Raw genomic sequence first — 13,833 nt, forward strand, 5'->3', positions numbered from 1 at the left:
AATTTGCAGACAACATAGATTGAAGAGCTGTTAAAATGATCAGTGCTCCTTCAGGATGATTTGAACCGACTTCAGAGATGGTCAGAGAAGTGACAGCTATGTTTTAATGCAGCTAAATGCACTTGGGGAATAGCAACCCAAAAATATTCAGAGATGGTCAGAGAAGTGACAGCTATGTTTTAATGCAGCTAAATGCACTTGGGGAATAGCAACCCCAAAATATTACACACAGTGGGGTTGAATTAAAAACAGTGGAGGAGGAAAGGGATCTGGGTTTATCATACAGGCAGATCTGAAATTTTCTGAACAGTGTAAACAGGCAGCCAGGAAAGCTTATGGTGTTCTATTGATGATTTGGCAAACATTATCCTGCAGAGATAGGAAGGTCATAATCCTGCTGTATAAGGCAATTGTAAGACCACATTTGGAATACTTTGTCACCTGAAAAAATACATTGACCTTCTTGAAAGGGTCCGAAGACTGGCAACTTGCGTGGTGAGATCAGTAAAAGGGTGATGGTACGAGGAAAGACTTCAATTATGTAGGCTACAGAGCCTTGAAACCAAGCATCTTAGGAGGGACCTCATTGAGGTTTATAAAACACTGAGAATGGTTAGAAAAATGGATGAAGGCAGAATTTTCACTGTTATAGAGAATTCCAGAACTAGGGGCCATAAATTCAAAATTACGGAGAAGAGGTTTAGACTAGATTGCAGAAAGTTTCTTTCAGCCATTGAATTGATAACTGGAAAAAGTTGTCTCCATATGTAATTGAGACAAACATTTTGAAAAAAATTCTAAGATCGACAAGATATTATCTATGTGAGGAGGCATGCATAATTTGTATTTTCTTTTCTACTACTATTTATCATCATGTCACTTATTTCACAACAGTTCAACACTGCTTCACTATTCCATCCTTGGCCCAAATGTGGTTTAAACAGTAAAAAATAGTCACAAAATATCTGTTCAACTTTTTTCCCATTTTGGCTGGATTGTCATAACTTTGATAAATGTAAGGTATCACATGTGGGCAACAGCATTCCCAAATTAATGTGCCAAATGTGTGGTACCACACTCAGGGTAGTGAAGAATGAAAAAGACCTGGAAATAATTGAATTCAAATATGAAATTCTCTGAGCAATGCAGACAATCTGCCAGGACAACTCATGGGGTTTTGTCAATGATGTAAAGGAATTTTTCCAGCAGCGGTGATGAGGTACTGATCCTGTTGTACAAGACTATTTTTTTGCATCCAATTCCTTGGTTCACTGCATCATAGTAACCTATCAGACTGGTTAGACAAGACTGTCCTTTTAACAAATCCATGCTGTGATTGCAGTATAAATGTATGCCTGTCCAGATGGTCATGTATTACTTCTTTAAACAGTTGTTCCATTATTTTTCCTGGAATAGATGTTAAGCCAATAGGTCTCAAATTACTCATGTTGCCTTTTGATCCCCCCCTCCCTTAATATATTTGGATAGATTCCATCCACCTCAGGTGCTTTTTTTTTTTTATGTCAATCCTCTCCTCCACTTTCCTTTTAATCATCAAAGTTTTTTAGCTCCTTGTTAGAGTTTGATAAACCTCAAGCATTAATTGGAGTGAATGCATTTATGACTTCCAGGCTAAATCCCTTAAACACTTCTATAATGCATTAGCATCAAATAATAATAACTATTTGACAGAGCTCAAAAAATACCAAGTCTACCACATTCCCTCCTCCCGTACCTTTCCCTTTGATCACCAAAATTTCCTTGGACACTGCCACTTTAATGACATCATGATCACTTTCTATTTGTTGACCTGTCATAGTCCTGCTGCTGTTGCTTGGATACTTGGTAAGAACTAGGCCAGGATTATTTACACTTCCCCCACATCAAGCTAATTTGTAATCAAGTCACAAAGGAGGTTAGGTAAGCAAAGGCAGATTATGAAAAATCTTTGGCAAAGGATGCAAAGAAAAAAAAAAAGAAGAAAGACTTCTTTACTTATATAAACTCTAAAAGTAAGGGAATGAATCATTGGTCCACTTGATTTTAATGGTTTGACTGTAGATGATCATTCTAAGATAGCTGCAGAACTAAATGAGTATTTTGCATCTACATTCACACACGAGGAGTTATTCAAGGAGGAGAGGACCAGATGTTTATCAAACTCGAACAGGGAGTTAAATGATTTTGTAATAACTGAAAGAAAAGTGGAGGAGAAATTGTTGAAGATAAACATAAGAAAGGCACCTGGGGCAGATGGGATCTGTCCGGTTATATTAAAGGAGGTGGAAAGGAAGTAAGCAAACCCTTAGCCATAATTATGAGAGCATCTTTGGACTCGGGGGAAGTCCCCACGGACTGGAGATGTGCAAATGTATCTCCAATTCACAAAAGAGAATCAAAGGGTGGCACGAGTAATTACAGACCTGTTAGTTTGACTTCTGTTCCAGGGAAAATAATGGAGTCACTGGTTAAAGAAGCATTGCAGGATCATCTAGACAAGACAGCAGCAATAATTCTGACACAGCATGGGTTTGTCAAGAGGAAAGTCTTGTCTGACCAATTTGATTGGATACTATGATGTGGTCACAAAGGAACTGGATGCAAAAAATAATTTTGATATCATATACCTCAAAAAGCCAGTGGGTCGTTAATTGCTGGAACAAATTTCCATCTGTCGTTGCGGAAGTTGATAAGTTAAATAAATTTAAGGAGGAACTGGACAGGCATTTGGAGGGAATGGTGTGATTTTTTTTTTTTGGCTGATGCTGCATAAGCTCATACACTTGCTTTCTTGCATCACATGCCACCACCACCACTACTACTACTACTACTTCGATTTCAGGAAAGCTTTTGATACTATTGCACACAGAAGATTACTGTACAAATTGGAGCAGTATGACATTAAGGTCAAGTTGCTACAATGGATAAAAGGATGGCTGAGTGGTGGGAGAAGACAGAGTGGTAATCAATGGATACTGCTCTACGTGGACTAATGTTATTAGTGGTGTTCCTCAGGGTTCGGTGTTGGGCCCATTGTTGTTTTGTATATTTATCAATGATATTGATGAAGGTATATCAAGCTTAATGTCAAAGTTTGCAGATGATACAAAGGTTTGCAGGGTTGGTAATAACAGTATGCTGCTGCCACAGGATCTGGAAAAGTTGGGCAGATGGGCTGAGAAGTGGCAACTGAAGTTTAACATTGACAAATGCAAAGTACTGCATATGGGTAGCAGTAACCCCAGAGAAATGTACCAACTGGGTGGTGTTATACTCAGGGTAGTGGAAAATGAAAGAGACCTGGGGCTAATTGTGCAGTCAGATATGAAGTTTTCTGATCAGTGCAGACAGGCTGCCAGAGTAGGTAATGGGGGCTTGTCAATGATATACAGGAATTTTGTGAGCAGGAATAAGGACTTTGTATAAGGCAATGGTCAGGCCACACTTTGAGTACTGCATACAGTACTCAAAGTGTGGAAGCCTCATTTTAGGAAGGATGTAGAGTTGCTAGAATGAGTACAGAGAAGGGCAACAAGACTGGTAAAGGGAACAAAAGGGTGCTCTTATGAAGAAAGGCTTCAGTTCTGCAAATTGCAGTTTCTGGAGACTAGACACCTATGAAGTAATCGGATTGAGGTGTATAAGGCCCTGAATGGATTGAGAAATGCTGATGGGATTCTTCCTCTTGCTCAGATTACAAACCTGAGGGGGCACAGATTTAAACTTAGGAAAGACAGTTGTAAAATAGATGTGCAAAAGTTTGCCTTTGGCCAGCAGGCAGTTGATTGCTGAAACAAACTTTCATCTGTTGTTGTGGAAGTTAATAGCTTAAATAAATTCATGGCAGAACTAGACAAGCATTTGGAATGAATGGATCAGTGAAATGGGAAGGTTTTTTTTTTTTTTTGGCTGATGCTGTATAAGCTTGCTTTCTTGAATCATGTGCCTCTGCTAATGCTAATGTTTTGAACAAAGTGTTGAAATATATAGCAATCATCTAGCTGAATCAAGACATTATGCTTGCTAGTGCACTGCACATTTTCAATCTATAAGAGGGAAATTAAAGTCACCCATTATGATGCACCCATAATGTGTAAAGAGATTTGTATTGTACCCTTCAGGAATTGTTCAGCTTTTTTTAATTTTTATGAAAACCACAAACACGAAAGGTATCAAAACCTATAGTACTTAGTACTGTGCATGGGTTGAAGGAGAAGTATGGGGGGGGGATGCCGGAAACTTTGCTCTAGAGACTAAACATGGGTTTCACCACTTCAAGCCTCCAATAAGCAAAGTGGTAGTATTTTGTAACACACCTCCACTTTATTTATATATTTCTATTACAATCACAAAGTTTTTACAATGCTGGCCACACATATGTACACTCATTCAAGATTGTATAAATAAGCATATAACAAATAGAAGATAAACTTGAATGTATAAAGAAATGAGGAAAAAGCATTACTTTTAAACCTATAAATATATTTAACTTCAATTTCAAATTACTATCACATGTACTACTGCAGGCATCAGCAACCCTATGCATGAGTGCCATCAGGTGGCATGCAAGAATATTTCCTAGGGCATATGGATGGCATGATACTTTGTTATTTGCTTAATTTATACAGTCTTGAATGTAAAAATTAATTAAAAATTAGGCATTTCTTAAATTATTTCAGATATATCTACCCAACTGGCAGATGAAGACTGCTGATACAACTTTTTACTTCAAAAGGATACTAACAAAGTCATCAAAGCCAAGTAAGGTACCAACTATTTCTTTGTCATTTTTCATTATGATATGGATCTTTGAACCAATACACTTGTCTACAAGTTCTGCAAGTAATTTAATGTATATTTAATTAAGAAAGTACAATACAAGGTTATATTAAGCTCAATCAACACACAAACAAAATGGAATAGCAAAGATAGAAACTTCAGAATTGCTTTGTGTGCTTGTTTTAGGTTTAAATGGCACATCAGCAACACAGGCCATAATGTGATAAATTTTTTTTATATTAAAAGATTATTTTAACAATAAAATTTAAACAACTATGTAAAAATGGTAAAAATAAATACATAAACAATATGTAATGACAATTTAACAGTAAAAACAAAAATTGTCATATGTACAACCACTGGTTAGAATTAAATGGTAAATTGATTTTTGGGATAAAAATGGTCATTAAACCCTGCAGCAGCAGTAGTAGTAGAAGCCCTAATTGTTAAAAAAAAAAAAAAAAAAAAAAAAAAAATTGGTAGTACACAATCTGACAGATGTAAAATTTTCTTTTTAATTATTGAAAAAGTTTTTCTGAATTCTGCTTGGAAAATATCAATATTTCATCTTTTCTTAATAGACCGGTACACTTATTGCACAACACTTTTTAGATTTAAATAAAAAAATTTAAACAATGCAATCTTGATAAAATGTCTCTTCATACCACCATTTTGGATATATTGTGGGGTATGATCATGTGGGAGGTCAGGGCTTAGAGGGGAAACAGGCATTCTGTGTATTAACAGACACTCAGTCTAAAACACTGATGGATCCAATATCTTTCTATCTCAGAAGAGACAGGAAAAGTCCGGTTTGCCTGCCTCCCTAAAATCCATTCGTGCACACCTTCTCGAGAGATGGTAAGCCCTGTTACGTCACTTAGGTGGCAAAGAACATGTAGAGTGGTTCTCTTCAAGACGCCTGGTCAGTGTGGAAAAAGAAAAGACCAAACCTTCCAGCACATGACAGCACAACAAAACAAATGGCCCTCAGTCCCCAGCAGCTTTCACTCCCACTCTTATAGCAGCGAGAGGATCAGAGTGGAAGCAGAGAGTGCTAAGGATCTCTGGGTATGACCAGGCTGTCATGCATGGACACTGAACTTGGCCTGTTACAACGCAAAGTCACTAATTGATGAAGACAGGATATTAGAGCTGGAAAAGGAATTAGAAAATGTGAATTGGAATATCATTGGTTCGGCTGAAACAACAAGAAGAAATGAATAACTTGTAAGTTTATCAAGTGGAAATCTGCTGTACACCAATGGAAACAGTGAAAGGAGAGAAAGTGGAGTTGGCTTTCTGGTCCATAAAGACATAAAAAACAACATTTTGGATTTCAAAAGTACATCACTATGGGTGTCAACAAGACTACTACTCACGATTTCTAAGAGGTACAAGCTAAAGGTTATAATGATTTATGCACCAACATTGAGCCGTGAGGATGAAGAGGTTGAGGAAATGTACACCGAAATTGAATCTTCTAGATCAGCAGAAAACCCACTATACTATCATCTTGATCATTATGGGGGACTTCAATGCTAAGGTTGGAATTGACCTTACAAAACAGTACAGAAAGGGGAACTACAGGAAATTTTGGAATTGGTGAAAGAAAATAAGACTTGTGGAATTTGCAGAATCTCAAGGATTATCAATAACAAATACTTTTTTCAAGAAAAAGGTGAACAGAAAGTGGACATGGAAGAGCCCAAATGGATTAACAACTAATGAAATCTACTTAATCCTCACTAACAGAAGATATATCATGAATGATGTTACCATCCTGAACAAGCTGAATGTTGAAAGTGATCACAGAATGGTAAGATGCACACTTGATATTAGATTTAAGAAAAGAAAGGAAAAAAACTGACACGAGTAAATGATACAAAGGTCTTTGAGATAACAGAAGAGGAGAAAAAGCAGCATGCACTGGAACTTAAGAACAAGTTTGAGCTTCTGCAGATGGCTCAGGACCAAGATATCAACGAGGAATATTACAACTTTCTGAAAGTGATAAAGCCCAAGAAACTTATAGGGAAAATGAAATCCAAAGAAGAAAAAATTAGTCAAGAAACACTTGTCGTGATGAACTGAAGATGACAAATGAAGAGCAAGATAAACACTGACAAGGAGAAAATTGAGTATACTGAATTATGCAAAGCTATTACAAAGAGACTCAGAGAGGACATAAGAAAATTTAACATAAGAAAAGTAGAACAAGCATTAAGGGAAAACAAAGGGCTTAAATCAGCAGCCACGAGCAGTAATGATACTGAAACTGAAGAATAGCGATGGTGTACTTATAAATAGCAGAGAAGGCATAATTCAAATATGCAGAAGACTACTATAGAGAATTATACAAGGAGCGCGGGAATGATGCCAGCAGTGGGGAAGATGGATCGCAAATTAGTAACACGTGACATACCCGATATCCTTTATTATGAGGTAGAACATGCATTGAAGAATCAAAGCCCTGAGGGAAGATGACGTTACTGTAGAGTTGTTAAAATTGGGAGGAAGAGATATGGCACAAACAATGGCAAGACTTTCACAAAATGCATTAGAAAAAATGTGCTGTCTAAGAAGTGGAATAATGCAATCATAGTTTTGCTGCACAAGACAGGATATAAATCAGAAATTGGAAATTATAGACAAATTAACTTGTTATCCCACATCTACAAGTTGTTCACAAGGGTCATTACTAACAGACTAGAAAGAATACTTGATGAGAATCAACCGAAAGAGCAAGCTGGCTTCAGGACAGGATTCTCAACTATGGATAACCTTCACGTAATATCACAGCTAATGGAGAAAGCAAATGAATATAAAACACCATTACACCTGGCATTTGTGGATTATGAAAAGGCATTTGACTCCATACAGCATAAGGCAATGTTTTGGGCACTGGAACGACAAGGCACAGATACCTCATATATTATGATTTTGAAGAAAATATGAGAACGCTACCTCCCCTATTACACTAGACAAAGACAATAGCAAATTTAAAATTGAGAAAGGAGTTCGACAAGGAGACAACATCTCCGAAGTTGTTTACTGCTGCCCTTGAAGTTTTCAGAAGATTAGACTGGTCGCAGAAAGGAGTCAATGCAAATGGAGAGTACCTAAACCATTTACGTTTTGTAGATGACATTGTGGTCTTAAGCCACAATCCCAAAGAATTAAGGAAAATCAATCAGTTATTCAGAGTTAGTAAGGATTTTGAACTAAAGATGAATATGGCTAAAACAAAAGTAATGATGAACAAGTATGCCATAGAAAGGGATATGATGATTGAAGGAGCAGTAATTGAAAAGGTGGAGTCATATACTTATCTGGGACAAGTCATCAGCTGTAATAATGAAAAAAGACTGAAAGTCAAGAGAAGAATAAAATTTGCATGGATAGCATTCAGGAAATATAGTCATATACTGAGGAGCAATATCCCAATTTGTCTGAAACATAAAATAATGAACCAATGTATACTACCCACCATGACTTATGGAAGTGAAACTTGGGCACTCACCAAAAGAATGGAGAACTACATAGCAAAGAATGGAACAAATTATATTGGGAATCAGACTGTTAGATAAGAAGAGAAACATATGGATTAGGCAGCAAACTCAAGTAAAGGACATTCTTATCAAAACTAAAGAACTAAAATGGTCTCGGGCAGGACACATAGCTCGAAGACATGATGACAGATGGACTAAGAGAATAACAGAATGGTACCGAAGAGCAGCTAGAAGAAAACCTGGAAGACAATGGGGGTAATTGTGTGGCAGATATGAAGTTCTCTGAGCAGTGCAGACGAGCTGCAAGAGTAGCTCATGGTGTCTTGTCAATGATATACAGGAATTTTTCTAGCAGGGATAAGGAGGTGATTATTCCCTTGTATAAGGCAATGGTTAGGCCACATCTTGAGTACTGTATACAGGTCTGGAGGCCTCATTCCAAGAAGGATGTAGAGCTGCTGGAACGGGTACAGAGAAGGGCAACAAGATTAGTGAATGGAACAAAGGGTTGCTCTTACAAAGAAAAGCTTAAGTTTTGCAAATTACAGAGTCTGGAGACTAGGCACCGGCGAGGTGATCTGATAGAGGTGTATAAGGCTTTGAGCATGCTCAATGCCAATGGGATTCTTCATCTTGCTCAAAATAATCACCTCAGAGGGCATAAATTCAAATTGAGGAAGGACGGATGTCAGATAGATGTGCGGAAATTTGCCTTTGGCCAGCGGGTGGTTGGTTGGTGGAACCGACTTCAGTCACTTGTTGTTGAAGTTGATAGCCTAAACAAATTTAAGGCTCAACTGGACAGGTATTTCGAACAAACGGAGGGGTGAAATGGGAGTGGTGTGTTTTTTTTTTTGGCTGATTTTTTATTTTTATTTATTTCGTATGATGTGATCAATACACGAAGGAACCAGTTTTTCCTTGCTTCCCTCGTGTATCGTGGCCGGGATATCCAACCAACCGGTTGGTTCGGCACCATCGTGATATCCAGCCCGAGGCGGGAATCGAACCCGCGACCTTTGGGTTGCGAGGCAGGCACTTTACTTACCCGGCTAGCCCGGTCGGTAAGCTTTTGGCTAGCTTTTGGCTGATGCTGAATAAGCTTGCTTTCTTGCATCATATGCCTCTACTAATGCTAATGCTAACAACGGCGGAGATGGACAGATGAAGTATACAATACTCAATATCCAGCCTAACCATGGCCTTGTAAAAAAGAGATAATCACTTCCTTATCCCTGCTAGCAAGGTTCCTGTATATCATTGACAAAACAACATGAGCAGTTCTGGCAGCATGTTTGCACTGCTCAAAGAAAACTCCACGTCTGACTACACAATTAACCCAAGGTAGTTTTTCATTTTTCACTACCTCGAGTGTAGTTCTGCACAGTTCATAAGTTATTCTAGGATTACTGCTACCAATATGCAGTACCTTGCACTTGTCAATTTTAAACTTCAGCCTATTGACCAAATTTTCATAGACTTTGTTGCAGTAACTCACCCTGATTGCTCTCATTAACTACTATGTCAACCTTTGGATCATCTACAAGTGTAGACATTAAGTCTGTACGTTTATCGATATCATTAATAAATATTGAAAATAATGGGGCCAGCAATGAACCCCGGAGGATTTCACTGTTAACATAATCCAAGAAGAGCAGTGCCCATCGACAACCTCTGTCTCCTTCCACTTAACTATCTCTTTATCCATAGCACTGACTTACTCTTAATACCACATTTCTGCTCCAGTTTATACAGCAGTCTTTTCATGCACAACAGTATCAAAAGTATTCCTGAAATCCAAGTATATATATCAAAATTATTTTTTACATCAAGTTCCTTGGTTGCTACATCTTACAAACCTATGCTGTGACAGAAGTACAATTGCAGAAGTAATGCAGGACCATCATATTCAGATGATCCTGCATTACTTTTTTTTTTTTTTTTTTTAGTAGAACCATATAATGCAAGAAAGTAAGATTATACAGCATCAGCCCAAAAAAAAAAAAAAACAGCTCCCATTTCACCCCTCCGTTCATTCCAAATACCTGTCCAGCTCAGTCTTAAATTTCATTAAGCTATCAACTTCCACAACAAAAGATGGTAGTCTGTTCAAATAACCATTGAAATAATGTAAAACCGTTATTTCATTCAAATCTTGCAGCCATTATTTTTGTATAGAGTGGTAGGAAATTCAAAATTTTAATTGTATTAACTAGGTAGCTCTAACGTATGATTATATAGCGTAATACGAATCACTGTTTCTATTAGATAGCATAGTATTGACATTTAGTTAATTAAATTTATTAATCTTATTAATTTAAAATATGCCCAAACTAGAGCAGCAAAGCAACGGGCACAAAGTGGTAGGAGTACTGTGACTCGGGGGAGAACTGAGAGGGGGGGGGGGGATTCTCCAATGCATCACAGCCTAAAAAAAAAAAAAAAAAAAGTGCAACTTCTGAAATGTTTGCCGAACTCTCTGGAACAGAACATGATATTGCCATTGGGGATGTCTTTGTGTGTGCGCACGATGTAAGGAATGTAAGGAAATCAGGCGACAACTCAGCTTGAATGATAGGGTGGATGCCCTTGAAGGATCTAAATTGAGGGGCCCATCAGGCTCTCAGCTGCCCACATCAACACCAGAGCTTGCACTTGGTCATCGCATGACATAGCGGCAGCCCCCAAGGCAGAATGCACTGGTCCCACAGGAACTAGTAGTTGTTGGTGATTCTTTTGTCAGGGAAATGGGGAACATGCTTTGTAAAAAGCATAGGTGGAACAGGACCAGAGTATGTCTGCCAAGGGCAAAGGTTGATGACGTTGTAGAGCGGATATCATCTTTTAAGAAAAAAAAGGTTATATAGTTGTACGGCAGGCGAAGGCAGATTATGAGAAATCCTTGGCAAAAGATGCTAAGAAAAACAGCAAGGATTTCTTTACTTATATAAACTCTAAAAGGAAGGGGATGAATCTGATTGGTCCACTTGACATCGATGGTTTGACTGTTGATGATCCTGCTTAGATAGCAAACAAACTGAATGAGTATTTTGCATCTACATTCACACGAGGAATTATTAAGGTTTGAAAATGGCAGAAGGTTATCAAATTGTAGCAGGATACTTAAATGATTTTGTAATAACTGAGAGCAAAGTGGAGGAGAAATTGTTGAAGTTAAACATAAGAAAAGCACCTGGGGTGGATGGGATCTATCCAGTTATATTAAAGGAGGCGGCAAAGCAATTAAGCAAACCCTTAGCCATGATTATGAGAGAATCCTTGAACTCGGGGGGGGGGGGGGTCCCACGGGCTGGAGATGTGCAAATGTATCCCCAATTCACAAAGGGGAATCTAAGGGTGACATGTGTAATTACAGACCAGTTAGTTTAACTTCTGTTCCGGGTAAAATAATGGAGTAACTGGTTAAAGATGCATTGCAGGATCATCTAGACAAGACTGCAGCAATAATTCAGACACAGCATGGGTTTGTTAAGGGAAAGTCTTGTCTGACAAATTTAATTGGCTATTATGATGTGGTTACAAAGGAACTGGATGCAAAAAATAATTTTAATATTATATATTTGGATTTCAGGTAAGCTTTTGACACTGTTGCGCATGGAAAACTATTGTACAAATTGGAGCAGAATGGTATTAAGGGTAAGTTGCTACAATGGATAAAAGGATGGTTAAGTGGGAGAAGACAGAGGGTGGTAATGAATGTGTGTGCTGCTCTTCGTGGACTAATGTAATTAGTGGAGTCCCACAGGGTTCGGTGTTGGGTCCACTGTTGTTTTTGTCTATTTATCAATGATATTGATGAAGGTATATCAGGCTTAGTGTCGAAGTTTGCAGATGATACAAAGGTTGGCAGGGTTGTTAATGACAGTAATGGCAGTGTGCTATTGCAATAGGATCCAGATAATTTGGGCAGATGGATTAAGAAGTGGCAACGTAAGTTTAACCTTTACAAATGCAAATTACTGCATATGGGTAGAAGTTACCCGAGAGAAAAGTACCAACTGTGTGGTACTACACTTAAGGTGGTAGAAAATGAAAAAGACCTGGGAGTAATTGTGCAGTCAGATTTGAAGTTTTCTGAGCAATGGAGACAGGCTGCTAGGGCAGTTCATGGTGTTTTGTCAATGATATATAGGAATTTTGCTAGCAGGGAAAAGGTGACTGTCCCTCTGTATAAGGCAATGGTCAGGCCATGCTTTGAGTACTGCATACAGGTCTGGAGGCCTCATTTTAGGAAGGATGTTGATTTCCTTGAGTGTGTACAGAGAAGGGCAACAAGATTGGTGAGGGGAATGAAAGAAGCCCTCTTACCAAGAGGCTGAAATTCTGCAAATTGCAGTGGCTGGAGACTAGGCACCTGCGCGGTGATCTGATTGAGGTGTATAAGGACTTGAATGGGTTGAGCACACTGAATTCTGATGGATCCTTCCACTTGTTCAGATTACAAACCTAAGGGGGCATAAATTAAAATTAAGAAAAGACAGATGCAGAATAGACGTGCGGAAATTTGTCTTTAGCCAACGGGTGGTTAATTGCTGAAACAAACTTCCATCTGTCGTGGAAGTTGATAGGTTGAATAAATATAAGGAGGAATTGGACAGGCATTTCGAGGGAATGGTGCGATTTTTTTTTTGGCTGATGCTGCATAAGCTCATACACTTGCTTTCTTGCATCACATGCCACTACTACTATCACCAACTACCAGCTGGCTAAAGGCAAACTTCCGCACATCTATCCTACATCTCTCTTTCCTCAATTTGAATTTATGCCCTCTCAGGTGATTATTCTGAGCAAGAGGAAGAATCCCATCAGCACTGAGTATGCTGAAACCATTCAAGGCTTTATACACCTCAATCAGATCACCTCGCAGGTGCCTAATCTCCAGACACTGTAATTTGCAAACCTTAAGCCTTTCTTCGTAAGAACAACCCTTTGTTACATTCACTAATCTTGTTTCCCTTCTCTGTACTCGTTCCAACAGCTCTACATCGTTCTTAAATGAGTCCTCCAGACCTGTATACAGTACTCAAGGTGTGGCCTGACCGTTGATTTATACAAGGGGATAATCACCTCCTTATCCATGCTAGAAAAATTCCTGTATATCATTGATAAGACACCATGAGCTTCTCTTGCAGCCCATCTGCAATGCTCAGAAAACTTCAATCTGTCTGCACAATTACTCCCAGGTCCTTTTCGTTCTTTACCACTGTCAGTGTAGTACCACAGAGTTGATACGTTACTCTGGGGTTACTGCTTCCCATATGTAGTACTTTACATTTGTCAATGTTAAACTTCATTTGCTGCCTCTCAGCCCATCTGCTCAACTTTTCTAGATCCTGTTGTAGCAGCGTACTGTCATTAGTGTCCTTATCAACCCTGCCAACCTTTGTATCGTCTGCAAACGTGGACATTAAGCTTGATATATACCATCATCAATATCATTTATAAATACAGAAAACAACAATGGACCCAACACTGAACCCTGAGGGACTCCGCTAATAACATCAGTCCACGATGAGCAGTG

At 38.5% G+C, this 13,833-nt stretch overlaps 1 protein-coding gene across 1 annotated transcript in view; it reads right to left on the reverse strand.

Annotated features, from left to right (window-relative positions):
- The window catches only part of LOC150075754 (U6 snRNA-associated Sm-like protein LSm5), a 58,520-nt gene that overhangs the window by 20,953 nt on the left and 23,734 nt on the right, over positions 1-13,833 (reverse strand). The window contains exon 2 of the mRNA XM_090387405.1: positions 4,741-4,836. Coding sequence (XP_090243531.1) covers positions 4,741-4,836 — 96 coding nt within the window. The remainder of the gene's footprint in view (positions 1-4,740; positions 4,837-13,833) is intronic.

Source organism: Mastigoproctus giganteus, chromosome 13 (genome assembly GCF_048544385.1).
Source record: "Mastigoproctus giganteus isolate SK-2022 chromosome 13, ASM4854438v1, whole genome shotgun sequence".
Taxonomy (NCBI): Eukaryota; Metazoa; Arthropoda; class Arachnida; order Uropygi; family Thelyphonidae; genus Mastigoproctus; species Mastigoproctus giganteus.